The sequence below is a fragment of the Hemicordylus capensis genome, chromosome 13 (assembly GCF_027244095.1).
Source record: "Hemicordylus capensis ecotype Gifberg chromosome 13, rHemCap1.1.pri, whole genome shotgun sequence".
Taxonomy (NCBI): Eukaryota; Metazoa; Chordata; class Lepidosauria; order Squamata; family Cordylidae; genus Hemicordylus; species Hemicordylus capensis.
In genome coordinates this window covers 18,274,739-18,298,267 of record NC_069669.1, presented here as the reverse complement: position 1 = coordinate 18,298,267, position 23,529 = coordinate 18,274,739, and the positions used below count along the sequence as shown (strand labels likewise).

The following is a 23,529-nucleotide window of genomic DNA, read 5'->3' as shown; positions in this document are numbered from 1 at the left end:
TTAGATGGCAAGTTAAAAAAAAATTGTTCTGGCAAGCCTCTGGGTTGAGTCTGTTGCTTTTACTGTGGTCTTACTGCCATTGCTGATTTTGTTGTCGTTGGGGTGTGTAGGGTGTAAGCCTCTTTGTAAGTTTTTTATATTGTAAGCAGGATGTAAATGGTTGAAATAAATGCCTGTGTGCCTGCGTTTACAGTTCATGCCACCAAATTGTGTTTTAGTTTTGCATTCTCGCTGGCCAGGTTTTTATTGTATCACACACACCCTCCCCCCCCCCCGACCTGCTGTGCTTCCCTGCTGCTTAACGTGCTGCCTTCCATCTTCCAGGAAACCTGCCGGAAGTGCCAGGGCCTATGGAAGGAGCACATGAACCTCACCTGTGAGCAATTGGCTGAAAAGGACGACATCAAATACAGAACATCGATGTAAGTAGCTTCCACGAGGGGAGGGGTACAAATACAACCAATGTTTTTATCTACCGCTTTTCAGCCAAAGTTCCCAAAGCGGTTTACATCAATAAAATACAAATCAGTTAAATAGAATGGCTGCTGTCCAGCCTTGCCTGTCCCTGCTGGTAAAAGAGGCTTCATGGACTCACGGTGTCTCTTTCATTAGAACATGGAAGGCCTGTGTTCTGTCTCTCATGGTGCCGTTTTAGGGTGAGCCAGTGGGAAAACCAGGATTCAGGTTCACAGTCAGCCAGGAAGTTCCCTGGATGGTCTTGTTCCAGTCACCTGCTCTCCTCTTTGGGGAGGAGAGCTGGCCTTGTGGATGCCAGCGTGAATTGCCTCCTCTGCGAAGCAGGATGGGGGAGACTGCATGTTCCCTTTAAGGCAGGGGCTGCAACCTGGGGTCCTCCAGATCAGGGCTTCTCAGCGTTGGGTCTCCCCAGATGTTCTTGGACTTCAGCGCCCATAATCCCCAACTAAAGGCCACTGGAGCTGGGGTTGTGGGAGTTGAAGTCCGATAACATCTGGGGACCCAACGTTGAGAATCCCTGCTCCAGATGTTGCTGGACTACAACTCCCATCATCCCCAGCCACAATAAAGTGTAGCTGAGGATGATGGGAGTTTCAGTGCGGCAACCTCTGGACGACACCCGGTTGGCAACCCCTGCCTTCGGGAATGGGGCCATAGCTCTGTGGAAGAGCGTCAGCAGGTCCCAGGTTCATCCCTGGCAGCATCTCCAGGTAGGGCTGGGAGTGACTCCTGCCTGAAATCTTGGAGAGCTGCTGCCAGTCAGTGTAAGCAGCATGACTGAATGGCATGGACCAAGGGTCTGTCTCGGTATAAGGCAGCTTTCTGTGTTCCTTTCGGGCGAACATACCTCACAAGGTTGTTGTGAGGATAGAAGGGGCCAGCCTGTGTGGGTTCCCTGAGCTCCTTGGAAGAAAGAAGAGCAGGCTATAAATGTGAATCCTAATCCTAATCCTAATCCTAATCCTAATCCTAATGCATCTGTATCTTTGACATGCGTTCCCCACGGCCCCATTGCATTGCAGCAGTGGAGTAGGTTGGATTCCTCCTCTGCCCACTGCAAGGTTTTAACGTTGCTCTAGTGCTGCGAAGAGGGAGCTGCTTGGGAGATCTCTTGAACAGAACCAGCTGACGATCTACTCTCTGGGAGACAATGGAACTTCCTGTTTGAGCCGAAGGAAGAGGAAGCCCAGCTGGAGTTCAGGGCCGGCTTCCTGCTCTGCTTGGCGTTTCCTGTGAGGAGGATGAAAGGGGAGCAGGGCAGGGGGGAGAGAGGGAGAGGGAGAGGAGGACCAGCAGCAAGTTGACTTACTGCCCTGTCCCTAAGTACAAATGCAGTCGCCAAGAAGACGCTTGGAAGGGCGGGAATGTCCCACAAGATGCAGAGCTGTGACTTGTGGGCAAGCGAAGCCACACTTGGCGTAAAATGGCCTCTCTTATGACCAACATTCACAAAGCAATGGGCAAGCTTTCGAGTTGCATGGAACTCTTCCTCAGGCTGGGTGTTTGAGACGTAGCGTCATATCTGATGTTAACCCAGGCTTTCCAAGTGGGATTCTTGGAAAGGGAGGGACCCGCAACGAAAGGATGCAGTTGATCCCTGATCCTGTGTTTGAGTGTGGTGAGTGTTTTAGGCAATTTCCGCCCTCGGAAGTGGCAGGATATGTGAGTGTCTTGAGGGAGTATTCTTCACGCTGAGAAATGTCTTGCCCTTTTTGTCCAAGCCCTCCTTCCCCTCTCCCTCCTCACCACTGAGTTCCATTAGCTCTGCCCCGTCGTTTTCTGTCTGTTAACTGCCTTCTGAGTCGATGAACATTCCACCCCATTGAGTTGCATTGGGGCAGTTTTGGGGAGGAGTTGGCCCCCTTAGGACTTTTCCTTCAGATTTTTGTGAAACAGACACATCTGCAGATAGCCCCAAGTCTCCCGGGACCCTCCCTCTTTCCCACAGATACTCCAGTTATGCGGCCATAACATTCCCAGTTCTCCCAGGAATAAATACAGTGCTGTTCTTCTTCAGATACATGACTAATCAGTTGTATAACTCATCCAACATCTGTAGCAATTGAGAGTGGTTCGGGGCTAGCTTCAGCTGCATGAGGAATGCTTCCAACTTCTGTCAGCTCCCAACCTGTTCTCTTCAGAGATGGGAATAGCTAGAACCTGTTTTCAGCCACCCGGTAACCAAAGCAACAGGCACGGATGTATAAAGGCTGTCAAGCGGCAGTGCAGAGCTGGCATTTCCTGTGCCTTTCACCGCCTCGGCTAGATAGCCTCTGTCTGTCAGAGGTGAACATCCTTGCGCCCTTTGACTTCCCGGGTTGAATTGTTTCTGCGTTAAAGCGTCGTCCGGGCTCTCTAGGGAACCCCTTCAAGCCTGCCGAATGCATCCCATGATGAACTCCCTTTCACTCAATTTGTCTTTTGACTCGGTCATAATTCTCAATAGCACCAAAGGCCTCCTTGGAAACTTGCTTGGCTTTAGAAGAGAGAGAAAAAGAGAGTGGTGATTCTTTCCCCATGCAGGCCCTGGGGAAGAAGATGCTTCAGAGCAGGGTTGGAACATAGGAACCTGCCTTCTACTGAGTCAGACCCTTGGTCCATCTAGCTCAGTATTTCCTACACTGACTGGCAGCGGCTCTCCGGGGCATTAGGCAGGAGTCTCTCCCAGTCCTACCTGGAGATGCTACCCGGGATTGAACCTGGGACCTTCTGCAGGCAAAGCACATGCTCTGTCAACGAGCTACGCTCCATCCTCAGTGTAGGAAGCTTCTATCTGCAGAGTCAGACCTTGGTTCATCCAGCTCAGCATTGCCTACACTGACTGGCAGCGGCTCTCCAAGGTTTCTGGCCGAAGTCTTTTCCTGGCCCTACCTGGAGATGCTTCCAGGGATTGAACCTGGGATCTTCTGCTTGCAAAGCTGATGCTCCATCGTTGAGCTTATGGCCCGATCCCCTAAGGGGGCTAACTTGCAGCAGACAGTACTCACATGTGGTCACCCATCCAAATGCAAGCCAAGGTGAACCCTGCTTAGCAGAGGGGGTCATTCATGCTCACTACTGCAGGACTGCTCTCCACCAGTACTGTGGAGATGTCTGCGGCTTCATCGCTAAAGGATCTAGGGCACTCAGCTATGTGGGGATTTCTTTTCCATCAGTGCCAATCCAGACCCATGAAGTTCTCTTCATCCAAAGAACCGAGAGCACCCATTAATAGAAAAAAACCCAGAAACCAATTGATTATATATAAAATAAGCATACGAGGAGCATTAGAGCACAGCATTTTTCGATGGTGAGCCCATTTAGGACAGGAAACCATCTTATTTATTTGACTATGTAAACTGCTTTGAGAGCTCTTGTTGGAAAGCCATATCTAAATATACGTAGTAGTGGGGAAGAGATCTGTCGGCAGTTTTCTCCTTTGTCTCTCTCCTTGGAGAACAGTTGGGAATGGCCGTCGACACCATCTCGATGGCACACTTCACCTTGACCCTGAAGACAGCTCCTCTATACGGCCAGTCAGACCACAGGCCCATCTAGTCCCATATTGCCCTCTCCAGTTGGTAGCATCTCCCCAAGGTCTTGAACTTAAGTCTTCCCCGGTCCTGCTATCTGAGGTTTTTTAAAGCTGGGGCTGGGGGCGAGCTTGGGTCCCTGCATGGACTACAAATCCCATCACCCACTGTGGATGATGGGCATTGTAGTCCAAGAGCATGGAGGGGGACCCACGTTTGGGGGTGCATGTTTTTCGGCTGCGGGTGGCAGGAACCCAGCCCTGAAATGTGCTCCTCCGCTGAGGGTCTGCGCCCCAGGCAGACCCCTGGTTGCTCGCCTCTCACCCTTTCCCGATGGCCTGTTGCAGAGAGGAGAAGATGACGGCCGCCCGGATTCGGAAGTGCCACAAGTGTGCGACCGGCCTGATCAAATCCGAAGGCTGCAACCGCATGTCGTGCCGCTGCGGCGCCCAGATGTGCTACCTCTGCCGAGCCGCCATTAACGGGTACGACCACTTCTGCCAGCACCCCCGCTCCCCGGGAGCCCCCTGCCAGGACTGCGCCAAGTGCTCCCTCTGGACGGACCCCACGGTAAGTGGCTTCCCTGGCTGCCCGGCTGACCTCCTGGCTCTGCTCCCGGGAGGATCGGTGCAACTGCTGCTAAGAATGCTGGGGGGGGGGCGGAGTTGGGCCTCTGATGGTGACTGTTCAGAGGGGTCCTAGTGCCCGCTCTGGGTCTTGGCTTCCTCAGGGGCTCTCTGCTGGTTGTGTTAAGACCGTCTTGATCAAACCACCCATCGGTACAAAACCTGCATCCACCGGCTCTGCTCTTAACGCTTGGGCAAGGGGCTGTTGGATCGACGGAATGAGAGTCTGGAACTGGTCAAACGCCCAGTCACGAGTGTGCTCAGTCAGCAAGGTAGCCTGATGTTGCAATACGTTATCGGAGGAGAACTCCTCCTCCCTGAATTGTTCATCTAGCTGGGTGGACCATTTCGTTCTAGTTAACCAGTCGCTGCCTCTGAGGGCAATCGGAGATATATGCTCGAGATGTAATCTCTCTGCAAAGGATTTCAAGGCAAGCGCCAACGGAAGATGGTCGCTATCTATCTTAACCCGATTCAGTAGGTCACGTGATACGAGCATATATCCCTGCCCCCACTGGGTAAACTCTCCCCCTTGCAAATCTTCCACTGCCCCATTAACCCTAAAGAGATCCAAAGAGTTCGTTAGGCTGGCCAAAGGCCCACAAAATTACTGACCTGGTCTTTGGACTGTTGAGTTTGAAGAGGGGGCTCTCGACTTCTTAAAACAGGGGTTGAGAAATCTCAGGCGCTGGAGAGCCAGGGCACCTAGAAATGTAGCTCTGGTGCCCAGATGAGGATATTCAGAGGTTGGGTTATTCCATAAAATATTTTTTGGTCCCAAGCGGCCCTGTTTTCCTTCCAAGTATGTCGCTTGTAAAGGGGATGAAAAGAAGTCGGTTTACCCTAACCCTTCTACAACGGCCGTCATTAAGTCTGGTGATTTTGTGAAGTGTCCTTTGTCTCGGTCCTACGTTTTGGGGCTGGCTCCTAGATCCAAAGAAAATGGATCAAGGTCCTTAATTGATTAAAGGGTATTTAATTATCTGGATTTTTAATTGAGTAATAAATAAAATGTAAATACATTTCCTGCATACCACGAAACGCTAATATTGGTGTCTGAAGTATTATAGGAAATGTAAGGGAGCGCTGATAATTTAAGGAATAAGCATAAGGTAACAAGATAGATATCCTTGACTATGGTCATCGACCGGATAAACAATAGTCATAATCATCGGAAGTAGAAAGCAAGACCACATCCTGAGCAGTGTGGAAATCCTGTGTTGCGCTTTCGGTTCCAGCAGTCTGTTAGATCACTGCGTATTGGACTACACTTGATCTCATCCCCACGCTTCCTGTCTTCTGCTACAAGGCGTCTCCTCCATCCTTTGTGGTCAGTGATCCAGACTGCTCTTCTGGTGTATAATCGCATGAGTTTCAAGCTCTGCAGGATGAGGAAACCATCCCCCTTGTAACTGGACCCCCCAAGTTATTGCATCTGTCTGAGTGGGGAGTGGGGCCATTGGGCTGGGTGTGGCTGTGGGGCGTGGCTGTCCTGGAGAGTGCCTGTGCTTCTGGATTGGCGACCACCTCACGGGACAGGGGCCGAAGAAGCCCTGACACCAGTCGGCCAGAGTGGGTTCAGATTCATTCCAGGCTTATCGGTTTATTTTTATTTTATTTATTCTTTACATTTATATCCTTATTCCTCCTTATCTAGGCGGAATCCTGTGACATGGGGGGTGGGAGTAAGAATGGGGTTTCCCCACGGCTTGCTAGGCGTCCGATATCTTGCATAGTGCCCAGTGGCCGGAATCTTAAACTAGGCCATGTGCTACTTCCGCCAGCCAGGAACTGGTTTCCTTCAAGCGGGCTGGTTTCAGTCCTGTGGCTGATCACTTCCCTGGCAAGCGCAGTGCGGAAGTCTGGGTCTGTTCCCCTCCTGAGGAATGGTCCCCGCCACCCCGACCCCTTGCAGGCTGACTCCATAACAACCCTGCATCCTCTCTGCCTGCTGCATTGGAGGTACCCTTCACCTGTGGTTCCTCAGGCTCGGCTGGGAACGATTTGAAACCAGCCCTCCTGCTGCTTCAGAGAAGCCTCGTGAAATCGTTTGGGAGCGCATTGGGAATGGCTGCGCCCACACGTGCGTGGAAACGGAAGCCTTTTTATTATTTGGTTGCAATGCAGATGGAGAAACCAGCTCCTATTAATGCTTTTTAAATGTAACCCCCCCAAAAAACCCCAAAGCCCCACACCTCCACCCTGAAATAATTGGCTGGTCTTTTTCTCCCTTTCTGGGCGGTGGGGGGGGGGAGAGTCTGCGGCAGTGTGCGAGAACGCCTGTTCCGAGCCTCCCAGGATTGCGTTTTTGTGCAGAACTGCTTTCCTTGGGCCTCTCTGGCTGGAGAGGTCTCCCTTCCGTGTGACGTGGGGTCTTCCTTTGACCTTTCCTGCCCCAGCGCCGCCTTCCTTCCTCGGCACTCTTGCCGTGCTCCTGAAACGAGAGGCGCGTTGTTGCCCCAGTGCCAAAGGCAAGGGCCAAATGTTGCCGCTCTGCTGCTCTTGCCGCTGCAAGCACCCGCCTGGCCATGCGCAAGGCCTCTGGTCCAGTCCTCGCCATTCCTGGTTAAGAAGGATCCGGGAGGTGATGGGGAAACATTCTGCTTGAAGCCTTGGAGAGCTGCTGCCTGTCAGAGCAGAAGTTGCTGAGCTCAGTGCAACCTCGGAAGCTGCCTTCTGCCCAGTCAGCAGCTTGGTCCGTCCTCTCGCGAGCTCAATATCATCTGCACTGACCAGGGCAGCGGCTCTCCAGAGTTTCAGGTCGTTTTCCTAGGAGTCTTTCCCAGGCCTACCTGGCGATGCTGCCAGGGATTGAACCTGGGACCTCCTGCATGCCCAGCACTCCGCCATGGCCCCACCCCCAGCCCTTGCAAGCTAGGAAGAGGTCCGCCTTGTGTCGTGCTGCATGTTGTCTCTCTTGGATCCTCATGGCTGTATTCACTTTGGCTTGAGAAGGCTTGGCCTCTGCAAGGCTCAGATTTCCTAGACCAGGGGTTCTGGACCTGGGAGTCCCCAGACGCTGGGATATACAACTGCCCAGCCCCAAAGGCCAATGGAGGATGGGAGTTGTAGTCCAGCATCTGGGGCCCCCCTGCTGTGGATGATGGGCCTCTGTCAGCAGCATCCTCCCTCCCTGCTGCTTCCTCTCCCCCAGCCCAGGAAGGGGGTGCCTCGTGCAGTCTGCAGCTCAGCTGTTGGATCCTTGCCCTGTTGGGGCGTAGCCACTCTGCACCGGAGTGGGCTGCTGCCTGCCGATTCCGCGTGCAGCTCGGAGGAGACGCTGGCGTGGAGACAGCAGGGCATTCATTATGCTGGCGGGGTACCACCAGTCTGATGAGCGCGTGTGTTTCCGCTGCTGAGTTGGCTGGACGTGGAGGATCAATCGGAGCCGTGTGGTGCCAGGAAGGAGGAGAGCTCTCGGAGTCCGGCCACTGGTCCCTCGAGCTCAGTATTGTCTCCACTGAAGATTTTAGGGAGGGTTTCTTTCCCAGCCCGGCCTGGAGATGCTGCCAGGGATTGAACCTGGGACCTTCTGCATGCCCAACACATGCTGTGCCCCATCCCCTCGGGAATATCTTACAGCAGACAGTGCTCACCCATCCAGTTGTGAACCAAGGCAAACCCTGCTTAGCAAAGGGGACAGTTCGTGTTTGCGACCCCAAGACCAGCTGCCACGACAAATATTTATATACGGCTTTTCAACAAAAGCGTCCAAAGCGGTTTACGTAGAGAAATAATACCTGAATAAATAAGATGGCTCCCTGTCCCCAAAGGGCCCGTATTCCAAAAGGAAACATGAGAGACACCAGCCACAGCCACTGGAGGGATGCTGTGCTGGGGACGGATAGGGCCAGTTGCTCTCCCCCTGCTCAGTAAAGAGAGTCACCACTTTAAGAAGGTGCCTCTTGGCCCAGTTAGCAAGGGCCCCCCATCGACAAAGTCTGTGCTGGTTCTTGGGTAAATCAGACCACTGGCGCGTTGGTGGCAGCTTCGGTGCTTCAAGAGAGATCCAGCAATAAGGATTTTTGGTACCTACATGTTGTCTCCTCAGCACCTAGAAACATTGCTGTTTAACGCCCCACCCCCGCTTACAAATGTCAAGAATTTGATATTTTAATCCGTGAGTTGCTTTGCATGTCTCTCCTCTTGCCATTCCAGGGCCGTTCTTGCTGCCTTCCCCGAGTATTCAAACCATCTTATGTGTCAGTCCCTTGCCAGATAATTCATCCCAAGTGGTTGCTTCACTGTGGGGAAGTTGTGCATTAAGAACTGGCAGCAGTTCAGCAGTTGTTAGAGCCGCTTTGCATCAACCTGACATCTGGGCAGAGCTTGAGCCAGTTGCAAAATATCAAAGAAGGGGACAGAGCAGCAGCAGCGGCGGCGGCGTTCCGGCTTTATTTTGGGAGGTTGAATTGGCACTGCACAAACACACAGGTCAACAAACGCCTTGCCTGCTGCTCGTTAATCACCTTTTAGCATCTTGGCACAACTGTTGGGTTGAATGTCACAAGATCAACCGCTGTGTGACATTCACAAGGCAAGCCAAGCTTGGTCTGACTGGACAAAGAGGGCGTGGAATGCGCTCTTCAACCATGCATGTCTCGATGGGAATCTAGGGTGACCAGTATGGACCCACAACAAAAGGTTGCAGTATATCCCTGGTGTGATGGAGTATTCTTCAAGCTGAGAAAGGCCCCATTTTTCTTGTCCAAGCCCTCGCTCCTCGCCAAGTTGCATTAGCTCTTCTCACCTGATTATCTGTTAACTGCCCTGTGAATCAGCAAACATTCCACTCCATTGAGTTATACTGGGGCAGTTTGGGGTTTGTTCGTTTGCTCCCTTAGGGTCCCCCCCCCCGGCCGATTTTTGTGAAACCGATGTGTATGCAGGTTCCTTCGCATCTGCCGGTGCCTCCCTCTCACCTGCAGCTGCTCTGGTTATGTGTCCTCAAGGATGATGATATTCCCAGCTTTTTCGGAAATAGCGACAGTGACGACAATTACGATGTCCTTTTGTTCTCTCTGCGAGGAAAACAACAGTCTGATGCTCCGAGCCGCAGGCTTTTCCTTGTCTGGAGTGTGCTCTGTAGGCTGTTGCACTATGACCCTTTTCTGTGGGGAGAGGAGAGGCTGCTACTTAATACAGATCCATGGGACTCCCAACATCCCAAAAGCCATTTTGGAAAGTCTTTGGAATTCAGACTGCTGGCTCAGAAAAGAAAGTGGGCGAAGGGGACTGGACTTGCTGGATAGGATCTGGAGGCCTCTCCCTTCACCCCCAGGAGACCACGCACCCCTCAGAAAACAGAAACGGGAACTTGGCAGCACTTCTAGACATGTTGGGCTTGACCAGATCCAAATCGGGAAGCTGGCAGGCCGTGCGTGTGTGTTGTATGCAAGCGCAGCATATTTCATAGGAGTGTCCCAGGGCGCTCTCCAAATCTAGAGCAGTTTCCACAATGGCGGGTGGGGGGGATTACAGGAAGGTCTTAAGAAGGAGGAAATGAAAACAAGATGTGCTTGGCGTTTCTGTCTCTCGCAGGCTGCCAGGCTTTCCCCAGCCATTCTTCAGTCCCCCTTTCCGGCCAGAAAAGAAACATCCCACATTGCACACCAAGGAAACGTTTGGTTCTGCACTCCAGGATAAACTCATGCGAAATATGCAGCTTTGCACTCCTATTTCGCGTTCCAGGACTGCGGTTTTCGGAGTGCTTGAAGATGTGGGACCAGCTTGAGAGGGAGGGTGGAAGGATGGCAGGAAAGACTGCTTGCATGCAGGAGGCTCCAAGATCCCTGGCAGCATCTCCAAGGTAGGGCTGGGAGAGACTCCTGCCTGCAACTTTGGAGAAGCTGCTGCCAGTCTGTGAAGACAATCCTGAGCGAGATGGACCAAGGGCCTGACTCGGTAGGAGGCAGCTTTCCTGTGCGTCATGGGCTTGGATTGCGTCATGGGCTTGGAGGCGCCTTGTAGACCTCGAGTAGTCCAGGGCTGCCCAACTCAAGCTGCTTTTGGACTCCAGCTCCCCTAATTCCCAGGCCCGGTGGCCCCTAGTTGGGCATTATGGGAGCTGGAGGAGGGCCTAAGTGGGGCAGCCCTGGCTGGGCCCAGCCTCTTGCCCCATGAGGGAACCCAGGGCGGGAGCATCCCCAAGAGGCAGCTGACCAGCCTCGGCTTGAGGACCTCAAGCAAGGGAGGACTAGGGAGAACTAGGATGGAGGATAAGGGAGGACTAGGGAATGGGCTCCCTTGCCAGGGGTTTGCAGAGTGCTTGCCTTGCCCCCGTGCTCCTTTCTCCTTGCTTTGAGCCCCCTGTGTCCCCTCCTGCTTCCTCGCGTCGTCTTCACAGGAGCCCCCAGAAAATAACTCAAAAGAAGCCATCTTGCTGTCGAGGATTTTATCCGGATCCCTCTCCTGCCCGCTCTGCTTCCTCCTCCACGTCCCAGACGCGATCAAAGCGGCCTCGCTGTCTGTCTGCCGCAGCCAGCCCTTCCCGTCCAGTGCCGGGCCCAGCATCGGGAGCTGTAGCTTGGATCTAAATATTTAATGGCCGCGTGCCATTTCAAAGATTAACGGCGCTCCAGCTGCTCCTCGCTCGGAAGGGCGGGGGGGGGGGGCAGGGGCTCGCTTGCCGCCATCTGCCGCGCCGGGCCCGGGAGTGAGCGGCAGGATCCGTGTCCTGGCTGTAAGCCACTTAGTCACGCCCAGCAGTGTGGGTGAGGGTGCCGCAGAAGCCTCCCGCCAGTGGTCAGTCGCCCAGCCGTGCACCTGCTGCTTGCCCTCCCCCCGCCCGCAGCCCCTGGCCACCTTCCGGCGCGTTCCAAGTTGTCAGTGGGAAGATCTCAGCCCCGCGCCCAGCCATCTGCACCCGGTCCCGGGACAACTCCAAGGCTGTTGGCCTGAAGCGCGCTCTCCATCGGGGCGGGTGTCTTCTCTCGAGGGCCGTCTCTTCTTGCCGCCTTTCCACAGGAGCGCCGGAAATCGCAAGAGCGGCTGCTGCAGATCTGGAAGTCCCGCCGTTCAGATTGGCCTCTGTCAGGAAGTCGCCAGCAGTGTTCCCCCTCACAGGGATTCCCAGATGGGGTTGACTACAGCTCCCATCATCCCCAGGCAAAAGCCATTGGAGCAAAGGGATTCTGGGAGTTGTAGTCAGCAGCAGCTGGGAGTCCCTGTGAGAGGGGACCCCGGTCGCAAGGTGGTCTTAGGCCAGTCATTCCCTTCCGGCCGCAAGATGGTGGTGGGGTGGTGATGCTCACTTATCTTCCTCTTAGCTGTGGTTGAGCTACAACAATGTGTGGCTGGGAGTGATGGGAGTTGTAGCTGAACAAGAGCCGGAGAGCCAGGGTTGCCCAGCCCTCGCAAGACAATCCTTGTGAAGCACGAATGCTTGAAAGCACTATATAAATACTCATTATTCTAACTTTTGAGTTCATGCCCATGGTTCAAATCAAGGTCTTCTCATCTTTATGGCTGCAGAGAGATGCTTCTGAGTGCTCGTGGGTGAAATTTCTGAAGCTGAAAGGTTGCCGCGTATGATTTCCAGTCATGGGAATGATATGAATTGGAGCCTGGATTATGTAAAATACGAAACGTTGCAGAATAAATTCAGGGGGCAAGTGAAGTTGTGCACATTTAAGTGCAGAGAGGGAGGCAGCTCTTGCTTAAAGCTTTTTGTTTTGCTTTTTTGTCATTGCAGGAGGACGATGAGAAGATAATCCAGGAGATTCAGAAGGAGGCAGAAGAGGAACAAAAGAGAAAGAACGGAGGTGAGTGGGGGCATCTTTCTTCAGAGGCTGCTGTGTCCAGAACCAGAGTCAGGAGTTGGGTCAGAGCTCATTCCTCAGAAGCTTTCATTCATTCAATTTCTATACCGCCCTTCCAAAAATGGCTCAGGTCAGTTTACACAGAGAAACAACAAATAAATAAGATGGCTTCCTGTCCCCAGAGGGCTCACAGTCTAAAAGGAAACATACGATAGACACCAACAACAGTCACTGGAGGTCCTGTGCTGGGGTGGATAAGGCCAGTTACTCTCTTCCTGCTAAATAAAAGAGAATCACCACGCTAAAAAGATGCCTCTTTGCCAAGTTAGCAGGGGTTTTTCTCTCTCTTCCCCATCACTCATTGCCTCCTCGTCCTCAATGCCTCCAAAGCCCCCCTTCTGAGTTTCCCGGAGGGTACCTAAAGCATGGAACCAGCTGCTTGCTGAAGATCTGGCCAGTTGACCAAGACCTCCTCCTCAGTTGAGCTGATCTCATGGAACTTAAAGGGCCTTGGGGCTAGGATGGGGTGTTGAGGCAGTTCTTTCTGTATTACAAAACGACAACAACATTTATATACCGCTCTTCAATAAAGATCTCCAGAGTGGTTTACATAGAGAAATAACAAGATGGAACCCAGTCCCCAAAGGGCTCACAATCTCAAAGAAACATAAGATGGACACCAGCTACAGTCACTGGAGGGATGCTGTGCTGGGGGTGGAGAGGGCCAGTTCCTCTCCCCCTGCTCAATAAAGAGAACCACCACATTAAAAAGGTGCCTCTTTGCCCAATCAACCATGTTCAAGCAAGATCTGCATGTGGAAGGAGAAATCCCATTCCATTAAAGAGGTGATTTTGGAGTGAGTGGGTGTGTTCTGATTCTTCTTCTTTTTCTCCACCCCCCGCAGAAAACAGTTTTAAGCGGATTGGTCCCCCGGCAGAAAAGCCTGCAGAGAAGATCCCGCGGATCGAAGCCATCCCCAGGCCGGTGCCACAGAACCTCCACCACCAAATGCCCCCCTACCCCTTCGTCCACCCTCCCTTCCCCCTCCCTCCCGTCCGCCCGCTCTACAACAACCTCGGCCCCATCAACCTCGGCCCCATCCCTGCCCCCTACGTGCCCCCCCTGCCGAACATGCGGGTGAACTTCGACTTCCCTCCGATGAACCTGCCGCTGGAGCACAATCTCCCCATGCACTTTGGCCCGCAGCCGCGGCATCGGTTCTGACCCGCTTCAGGGTGTCGCCAGTCCTCGGAAGTCACTGCAGGGAAAGTCCTCACACTGGTAAATGCTCCCCCTTTCGCCGCCCCCCCACCTCGCCCCACCCTCAGTTCTTGACTGTTCTGGGAAACAGCAAACGCTGCACAGACTTCCAGCTCTCCCTCCAGTTTGGCCGTCCCCTGGCACGAAACCAGCCATTGTCTCAGCGCCGTCTTCACACACGGTCTTGGGTTGAAAGGAGATCATTTTGCTCAACGAGAGGCAGGCAGGCAGGGAGGTCGCTGCCTGACCGAGAGCGGGGAGCCCTCGGACCCTGGTGCCAAAGCCACAGCCCAGCCCATCTGCCAAAATGAGGCAGGAGTTGTCTTGGCCTGGATGGCCGTAGGTCCGGAATTGGAGCCTGCTGGCTTGATAAAAGGAAGGAGGAAGATATTCTGTCAGTTTTGCCATTCTGGAGGGAACCGCCCAAGCTCTCTGCAGAAGCAAGGACCGAGGTCCTTGCCCCTCTCTCGAAGTTTGAAGTGCTAGAACGGCAGCAATTAAAGCCCCCAGGTTGTCTGGAAGATAGTCTTGCAGGGATATTCTCTGCCTTTCCACGGGAAGCCTTCTGTCTATGTAGGTAACCAGTTCGGTAGGCTCGCTCCATTGGTGTATCTGAGTGTTTCCGGGAGATTCAGAGAGTTGTGGCTCTTCTCAGGTGCCAAACGGAGGATTTGCTCCCTTCCATCACAGCATTTGCTTCCAGAGTGCAAGCCAGATTGCCTGTCAGTGGGGAGGCTGTGGGTCCTTGGTCAGCTGGAGTGCTTCTGTATGGGCAGGGCCTCTGGAGTTGGACCCCTGATTGAGCAGCAGTTTTGGTGCGCATGCTGCTTCTGCACAAGGTGTGCGTGAAGAACGGCCCCTGTGGCCCAGTTTCAAGGGAAGGGTTTGTTGAGGGAGTTCGTCTTCTGGAATTCTTGGAAGGACGTGTGTGTGTGTGAATTGGTCAAGCTTCTTGTTGTGTCCTTTATTACTTCCTCAGGTGCACTGAGCGGGTGCAGTGTGTCGGGAGCATTTCCTTCTGAAATGCATGGCCATGATCCAAAGCGCTCTTGGGCACGCTGAATGCACTTCCTTGCTTTCTGGGTTACGAGTTGGGTGTCGTGTGTGTGTGTGTGTGTGTGTGTGTGTGTGCATATGAGAAGCAGCTCCCAGAAGAGAGGAAGGAGCTCCTGCATGAGCGGACCGGTATGTGTGTGCATTGGATCCCCCATCCTCATCGCTCAGCAGACCAGATCCCTGCGCACAGATGCACTGGTGATGGGTGGACATGCAGAGCCTCCAAGCTCTTTATCTTTCCGTTCCACAGGCAGCCCTGCCCTCAGAGGTCTTCCCTGCGCCTGCTGGTTGCTCAGTGGCCTTGCGGAGTGTCATTGCCGTGTGCCATTCAGTCTCCACCGTGGCGCCCTCCTCTTCCAAGGGATGCTGCCATTGCAGATACAGAGCATTTTCCCACGTGGGCCAGGGTTGCGTACGGGGCCAGTTCACTCCATACGGCTTCCGCACAGCTAGCCAGGTGTGTTGAGGCGCGGGGGGGGGGGCGTGCTCACCGCCTGTGGGCGCCAGTTCTGCCGGTCGGGCCTCCAGACGTTGTTGGACTACAACCCCCATCATCCCCAGCCACAGTTGCCAAAGGCACAATGGGGAATTGTAGGCCAGCTACTCTGGGGACCCAAGTTGGAGAACTAAGCAAGTCGTGTGGATATTCTCATTTGTGAGAACCATTCATTTGCCTTCAGTTCTGTCCCCTGCACACCATCCCACCCTTAAAAAAGAAAAGAAAAGAAAAATCCTTTTGGAAAGATGTCACTGCTGCTTCTTGCTAATCATGCAGACGTTGAATACTTTTACCCTTTGCAATACTGGATCAGTTTTAGAAGCAATATAGTAATCTTGTGGGGGCAGGGGACTCGACTGGTTCTGGGTCGTGCCCCACATCTTCCTGTGACATGGGTCATCCTCTGGTTTGATCATAACAATAAGCAGCAGCGTGAAACCCTGGTGTGCCCTGTCTGCAAGCCGCAGTCAAAGAGAAGCACAGAAGCTTCCCCTCTCCTATTAATGTTTTGTTTTCAAATTTTCTTGAAAAGGAAGGATAAGGCGCCTATGTACTGCCTTCTTGGGCTCTGGGACAGTGGGATGTTTTGTGCCTTTGGAGGCCCAGACCTTGTCAATCCGGAAACTAAAAGGCACATAAATTTAATACTCTTAGTAACCCTTAAGATAATGGTTGCTTCCGTCCCCTTTCCCTTGCGATAAAGATCTAAGCCACTGAGCCTTTTCATTGGGAAATCAAGGGATCCCGTTTCCCTCCGCTCTCCTTTTTTTGTTGGTAAAGAAACCAATTTGGCCCCCATACTTTTGTGGTTTGGTTTTCTTAAAGACACCTATGTGGTGGTGCGTTGTTGTTTTTTTAACTGCTCTCCGGCGCTTTGTATAACCACAAGCAGCATGTCCACAAGACACTGTGTGTATATTTTTAACTGTGCATAGCCCACCGGCTTAATGCAGTGCTATGAAGGTGAGAACTAGTAAATAGCAGACTGTTCCCATGGTGAAAAGTGGTACCCTTTCCTGTGGGGATGTGACACACCCAGTTGTGGGGCAGCCATGGATGGGGGGTGGGTTTGGGTTAATCTGGCAATAGCTGTGTTCCAAGCTTATTTCATTCCATCTCTAATTTTTCATATTGGCTTCAGAATTCCTTAGTGTTCATTTTTCCAATTTCATTCATGGTTATCTCTAGACTTAAGAAGCCTGCTGTTAGCTGTTTGTTGACATTGCTGCTGCTGCTTAGTAATTTCTCCTTCTTTCAGGAAAAAAAAGGATAAAGGTGAGGTTGAATAGATGCTACTCAGTTGGTTTTTATTCGGGTTTTTGATTCAGCACCTTGTACAACAAGGATTGTCGGAGTAGCAGTGCCAGCCATGCTGATAGTGCCGTGTTTCCAGTACCCATTGCCTCTCTGTGCTGATAGCGCTGTCCTCCGCAGAGGGATGGAAGGATTTCTGGAACGATCAGTAAGCGCTGGTAATCCAGAAGACTCTTTGCGTCAACCAGATTTGCATAAAATAAGCCCCTTCTACATTGGTGTGTTAGACTTGGGAGTAGACATGTGGAGGCGCTCCTGAGATCTCATTTCAGAATTATGGAAGCTTCCCCTAAGGCAGGGCTGTGCAACTTTTGCCCTCCAGCTGTTGTTGGACTACAACTCCCATCATCCTTGGCTACCATGGCTGGGGATGATAGGAGTTGTAGTCCAACAACAGCTGGAGGACCGGAGTTATGCAGCCCTGCCCGAAGGGTTTTGTGTGTGTTCCTCTTGCCCTCTGCACAGTTGGGCCGCAGTATGAACTTCTTCTGATTCTCCTGCAGTGCAGAAGAGGTGCCGGACCCATACCGTTGCAGAACGAGTCCAGCAGGATTGCTTTCCCTTTCCGGTACCTCCTATCTCCCCACTGAGACAAAGTTCACCTTCCGGGGTGGGACTCTGATGCATTCGCCTACTTGGGCTCCAAATGGCCTGGGTGCAGGGGCTGGCCTCCTAGTCAGGCCCACAGAGGCGGTGGCCTCAGGTGGCGGATTATCGGGAGAGGGGGACAGAGCAGAAGGTGTTGCTGGAAATGCTGCAGGTCCACTCTTCTCTTTCTAGCTTCATCCTTTGTGAATACAGTGTGCTGAGGATCCGGGGGGATGGGGGGTGGTGGTATTTGGCTAGGAGAAATTCATGAGAATTTCTTGAATTTCTTCTTGGGAGGCTCCTGCATGTACTTCTGCAACAATGGTTGCTCCCTGTAGTTCTCCTGTTATAAAACAAAGATCACGAAACCCTTTGTATGCAGAGAGCGAGCGCCTGTTTCCTCTGCTAGGTATGTGTGAACATAGCATGGCCTTGGAAGGTCTTCATGGGTTTGATCAGAGGTGGCAGAAGTGGGATATGTGCAGTTCGGATTGGCCAGTGCCCTTAGAGTGGTTTCCGAGGTCTGCGTTGCAGCCAGCTGAGCCTCTGAGCTATGACTTCTATCTCCTGGCATCCATCCCATCCATCAGTTTTGCTTTCATCTCTCCTTTAGACAACATAGCAGTCCTTTTCTCCTTCTGGATGGCCGGCACACGACCAATAACTTCATTTCAGTGGGTCTCCAGCTCTTTTCCTGTGGAAATGTCAAGGTTTTGGTGGAGACATTGGCGCTTGTCCGATTAAGCCCGTTGTCAATGCGTGCTTGAAATCGGTTGGATGTGAAGAGCCAGGCTAGAGGAGGAGGGGAGAGAGGACATCCAGGGCACACTTTCTCAGTTGATGTCGCCTGCCTTAATGAGCTTTTGTTAGGGGGTCTTAAAAAAAATGGATATCATACATGCTTAGCCATCAAGCTGGTTGTCTTTGCCAGTGACTGAAACAGTTCTTCTGCCACTCGTATGCAAGCAGACAGGAAGCCAAGGCGTGGTCCCTTCATTCTCCACCATTCTCACTTGGCTACTAAGAATGGAACCCCCCTTTTTAAGTTCCAGCTAATTCATATTAAATCCATAACACAGTCATCTGCATTTCTGTATCTTTTGGCTGTCTCTCATGGTAGCACATCCCCTTCTGATGCACAAGGCTCACAAAACGGACCCAACTCTTGAGCATGAAATCTCAGGAATGCCAAGGCATGCATGTGTCAGGGTTTCCCTAAAGTCTGTTCTTGCCTCTGGTCAGGATAGTTTTGTTGAATCATCTCCAGTGGAGTGAACCAGCTCCAACTTCAACCAGCAGATGAGGCTCTTTAGCACTTGAGCAGAAACGTGCATTTCTCATTGCGATTCGCCTGGTTTGGGAGTGTGACTGACGTGTTTAGGATAAGCAGTTGTTGAGCTGTCTGTCCCAGTTCTGGTCCTTGACGCCCACCAGTATTGGGACCACTTCCCACGTCAAGAACGCCATGTTGGGAAAAGACGGTCCAGTGCTGGGGAAAGGCCCAGAGACGCAGGGATTTCAGAACTTCCAAGTGGCCCAACAAGGATCTCTTAAACGCGCTGCCTGGTTCTCCCCCCACATTTCAAGCTGGACATTTTGCTGTTTGCTGTGAGCTTCTTGCACTCTGACCAAATGTGAAAGAGGGAGAGAGTTGGCCAACCTGACACTTTGCCAATATGGCAGACACTGTTCTGCAGAGAGGATGACTCAGGTGTGTGCCAGTGCTGGCCTTCTCAGCTTACCCCTCCTAAAAGCCCACAGCCAGAAGTGAGGCTGTGTCCCATCTGAGTCCTCATGCACCTGGGAGGCCTAGTTCCCCCTGCGGTGGTAAGGGCTGTGTCTCTTTGGGCTGAAGGAGAGAGCCCACATGATTGAATCCCCCCCCCCGCCCCGGTAAACCAAAACCTAGCATGCTGGGCTGATCTCGCCTTGCCTCCTTCTCTGTGGAGGGTTTTTGCTTTGTGGTGTTCATTGTCCTGTGAACACCCCACTCCCCGCAAGCCAACATTCCCTGTAACAGGGGTTCCCAGGTGGCGTTGACTATACTGCCCATCATCCCCAGCTGAAATGGCCACTTTAGCTGGGGGGTGATGGCCGTTGTAGTCAGCGTCACCTGGGAATCCCTGTTACAGGGAACAACACCACTGCGTCCCCAAGAGGTGCAGCCCGGACCCACTAAGAACTAGGCCACGGGTCGTAGTGTACTGGAGGGGCGGGGCATACATATTTTAAATAAAACGAATAATGGGCTCCCAAGCTTGGGTCTGCAGGTGAGGTTGGACTATAGCTAGTCATTGATCGGAGCTGTAGTCTGTCTGGGCACCCAGAATGGGGGACGGACACAGACACACGCCCGCCCTTAGGCCGCAGTCCCATGGGGGACTGGAAGGGGCAGAAGCATCACCTCAGCCCTCGGCAGCTGGCCATTGCGCATTCAGCCTCCCACGTTCTCGCCATCAACGCCACGGCAGAAGACCCGGTTCTGCAGAGGAGGGGGCTGGGGCATGCTTGGCCCTCTTAAAAGCCATGACCTCTCTCTTCCAGTTCTCCCTTGAGTTGCTTTTTTCTTCGCTCAGATCAGCACACCCGGCATACTTTCAAACACGTATAAATGTTATATTATTGAGAATCCTGGTGACCCTCTTATTTTTTGTTCTGGGTTTTTGTTTTTGCCACTTCCTTTTTTAAAAGTCCATCTCTCTTTACGGGTAGACAAGGGGGGAGTGCGTATTCGGGTTGTTTCATTTCTTTTCTTTTGTACATCCCAAGCTTGACATTTAACAGGTACTTTCTAGTATCAAATTTGCAGTGTTGCATTTAACTTGCCTTAAAAGGTGGAGAGAGAAAGTCTAGTATTTGCACTTAGCAAAAATAATAATAATTTAAAATTTAAAAAAAAGAGAGAGAGAGCAAACCCTCTCTGGGGGAAAGTGTGCATGTCCTGCAACTTTGTATAACGATAGCTGAAAACAAATAAGTGGTTTATTAAAAAAAAAGAGGAAAAAAGAATATTTTTCTTTACCTTCTGGTAGGAAACTGTTCTAATATTCTGTGTGTAAAAAGTCGTTGTATTATATTGTAATTTGAATTTTTTTTTTTGTAATTAAAAAAGATAAAAACTTGTGCATTCCGTTCTGCCGCTTCCCGTCTTTTGGTTTCCCGAGAAGGCTCAGTGCAGGGAATTCTTTACTGTTCATGGCTGCAGGCAGCACCAGCAGAGAGCAACTCCAACTGTCTGCACATTTTCCGGATCAGAATGGTTCGAATCCATAAACGTTCCTTGGCGAAAACACTCAGCCTGCCATGAAAGCTTAATTAGTTCCAAATGGCAAGAAGGGAAGCAACCAAACCAGCCAGCAGAGGAAGCTCAGAAGGATTCTCCCCTCGCATTCCAGCGGATGACGTGGCAAAGACCTTCCTTGTGTTGCAGACTTGATCCTGACGAGAGAACGCCGCCTTGACCCGCCTCTAGTTCGGGGTGTCTTTACCTGGCCAAAAGTAAGGGCTGCCTGACAAGTTACGATATTTTTATACAGGAGAATACGACAAATATTTATATACCGCTTTTCAACAAAAGCTCCCAAAGCAGTTTATATAGATATGAATGAATGAATGAATGAAATGGCTGCCCTGTCCCCAAAGGGCTCACAATCTAAAAAAAGAAACGTGAGATGGATACCAGCCACAGCCACTGGAGGGATGCTGTGCTGGGGATGGATACGGCCAGTTGCTCTCCCCCTGCTCAATAAAGGGAATCGCCACTTTAAAAAGGTGCCTCTTTGCTCAGTTTGCAGGAGACACTGGTGTGTAGGAAAGAGCAAGCAAGATTCATGTTGCTTGTAACATCCCAAGAACATGAGGAGGAGAGCTGGTCTGGCGGTCAAGGTAAAGTGTTCCGTCAAGTCGATTTCGACTCCTGGCACCCACAGAGCCCTGTGGTTTCCTTTTGGTAGAATACAGGAGGGGTTGACCATTGCCTCCTCCCGTGCAGTATGAGATGATGCCTTTCAGCATCTTCCTAGATCGCTGCTGCCCGATATAGTACCAGGAGGGACTCAAACTAGCAACCTTCAGCTTGTTAGTCAAGCATTTCCCTGCTGCGCCACTTAAGGTGTAGCAAGCCTGAATTGTCCCCTTTGCTAAGCAAGGTCTTTCTTGGCTTGCATTTGAATGAGGGACCACGTGGAGGCGCCGTCAGATATTCCCCTTGGGATTGGGGCCGTAGCTCAGTGGAAGAGCCCAGGTTCAGTCCTTGGCAGCAGCTCCAGGTAGGCCTGGGCAAGACTCCTGCTTGAAACTCTGGAGAGCCACTGCCAGGCAGTGTAGCCAATTCTGAGCTAGACAGACCAAGGGGATGGAGCCATCGCTCCGTAGCAGGGAGTCTGCTTTGCATGCAGAAGGTCCCAGCGTGAGCCCCTGGCAGCGTCTCCAGATAGGCTGGGCAAGACTCCTGCTTGAAACCTTGGAGAGACAAGACTGAGCTAGATGGACCACGGGTCTGATCCGGTATCGGGCAGCTTCCGATGCTCCTTGCACGAACATTTCCAGATACGTCTGTAAGCTGGGAAGCCCCCGTTGACCTGCTCTTCCAACTGTGTGTGCCCCAAGCAAGACATCCACAGGCTTCCTCCGTGGCTGTTGTGCATATCTGGGCATGGGCCTGCCAAGCTAACTAACAAGAGGATTGTTTCACCCTGTGGCTGACACTGGAGCATGAGGTGAGTGCAGTCATTGCCCTGAGCCCCTGTGCCTTGACCCTCGGGATGACTGACCTTGTAACCCCTTGTGGCTTTCAGACCTCCTCCCCTTCCCAGGGCCCTTTCCACGTTTCCTGCCGGTCTGCAGTGAAAGCTCTGTGCCCTGCAGAGGAATCCGGGCACTGAGTTCAGACTTGGCCAGGCCAGGCCAGAGAGCTCTGGCCCCCGTCCCACTTGGGCTGTATGGCCGCCTAGACCCCTGGTTCCCAACCTGTGGCCCACAAGGGCACTTGTGGTGGATGTGGGGGAGGGAATAAAAACAACGTGATCATCATAGTCCCATGTGTCTCTTCTGTAGCCCTCCTGTGCCCCATGCCGCCATCCTCTGGAGGGTCCCCCAACGCTCAGGAGCAGGTTTATTTTGGGGTGGGGAAAATTGGGCTGAAAGGAGGAGGGAGTTGGGGGAAACTGCCTCGCTTTTCAGTCTTCCCATTAGGCAAGTATCCCCTACACACACACACACACACACACACACAGAGAGGTAAGTAAAGTAAAGTGTGCCGTCAAGTCAATTTCGACTCCTGGCGCCCACAGAGCCCTGTGGTTTTCTCGGGGTTGACCATTGCCGCCTCCCGCACAGTATGAGATGATGCAAGTACTACAGGTTAGTAGACTGTGATGAGTGCAATATGTTTGTGCGTCAGTGTAATGAATTATTAGAAATAGCTGTGTTTTTAATACGGCTTGATATATACGAGCTTGATTCCCGTCCGTCATAGGTGAGGATGAAAATGTTTAAAATGGCTGTGGTGGTCCACAAAAGCTTTGGATGTCCACATAAAGGCTGGGAACCAGGGTGAAGATGTCTAGAACTCTCCTGTTGCTACATATCAAAAAGTCTCTTTTCACAAATTAAAAAGACTTTTTAAAAGTCTCTAAAGACTTATTTTTTCCACCCAAGCTTTTTAACTGGACTGTGGCTTCTAATTGTTTTAAGGTTTTTATTTTTGAGCTGTGTTTTGTTGCAAGCCTCCCAGAGACAGAGGTTTGGGGCGGTATACAGCAAGCAGTTGTTGTGGTAGCAGAGCTTGTTCCTTCCGATGTAAGTACAGAGAGAAAAGCCCAAGGACCTCTCCCTGGCAAGGCCCCAGAGAGTCCTCCTGGAGAGCAGGTGTTGGGTTGTGCGCTGGATCATTGACACAGAAGCAGGTGCTTGGCTGGTTCAGCTGCACCTCAGCTCAGCCTGGGGAGGTGATAATGTGGAGGACCAGAGCCCTTGATCTCGTCTGCTAGAGGCTTTATCGCCTTGAGCAGGGGCAGGCGACCTTGGCTTTCCAGCCACTGCTGGACCACAACTCCCAGCCATCCCCAGCTGTAATAAAGTGTGGCCGGGGTTGATGGGAGTTGTAGTACGACAGCTGGAGAGCTGTGTCTTGCCGACCCCTGATCTTGAGTCTGTGTGTCTAGCTCGGGTCAAAAGGGCTGACGTTCTTTCTCCACCCTCCCTTCCAGAGAAAAGAGCCAGGGGTTGTGTTGTATTGAGATTTGGGCTGTGCTTGCCCGAGTTTTATTGATCTGTCAAATTTCCATCCAGCCAAAAATGTGCGTCTCATGGCAGTTTACATGACATTTAAAACAAAGCCGCAGTTAAAACAGTGGAAACCAGTTTTAATTTAAAATAACCGCAAGGAGTAAAACCAACGAAAGCAGCCTTCCGCTTTCTGACATGGCCTGCTTCC

General features: G+C 52.0%; 1 protein-coding gene across 2 annotated transcripts in view; it reads left to right on the top strand.

The window, feature by feature from the left end:
• The window catches only part of RNF216 (ring finger protein 216), an 89,237-nt gene extending 69,019 nt beyond the window's left edge, over positions 1–20,218 (top strand). For both annotated transcript variants that reach the window (XM_053276446.1, XM_053276448.1), the window contains 4 exons: positions 325–422; positions 4,337–4,559; positions 12,309–12,378; positions 13,281–20,218. In XM_053276446.1, the coding sequence (XP_053132421.1) occupies positions 325–422; positions 4,337–4,559; positions 12,309–12,378; positions 13,281–13,600 (711 nt within the window). In that variant the 3' untranslated portion in view covers positions 13,601–20,218. The remainder of the gene's footprint in view (positions 1–324; positions 423–4,336; positions 4,560–12,308; positions 12,379–13,280) is intronic.
• The last annotated feature ends 3,311 nt before the right edge of the window (positions 20,219–23,529 follow it).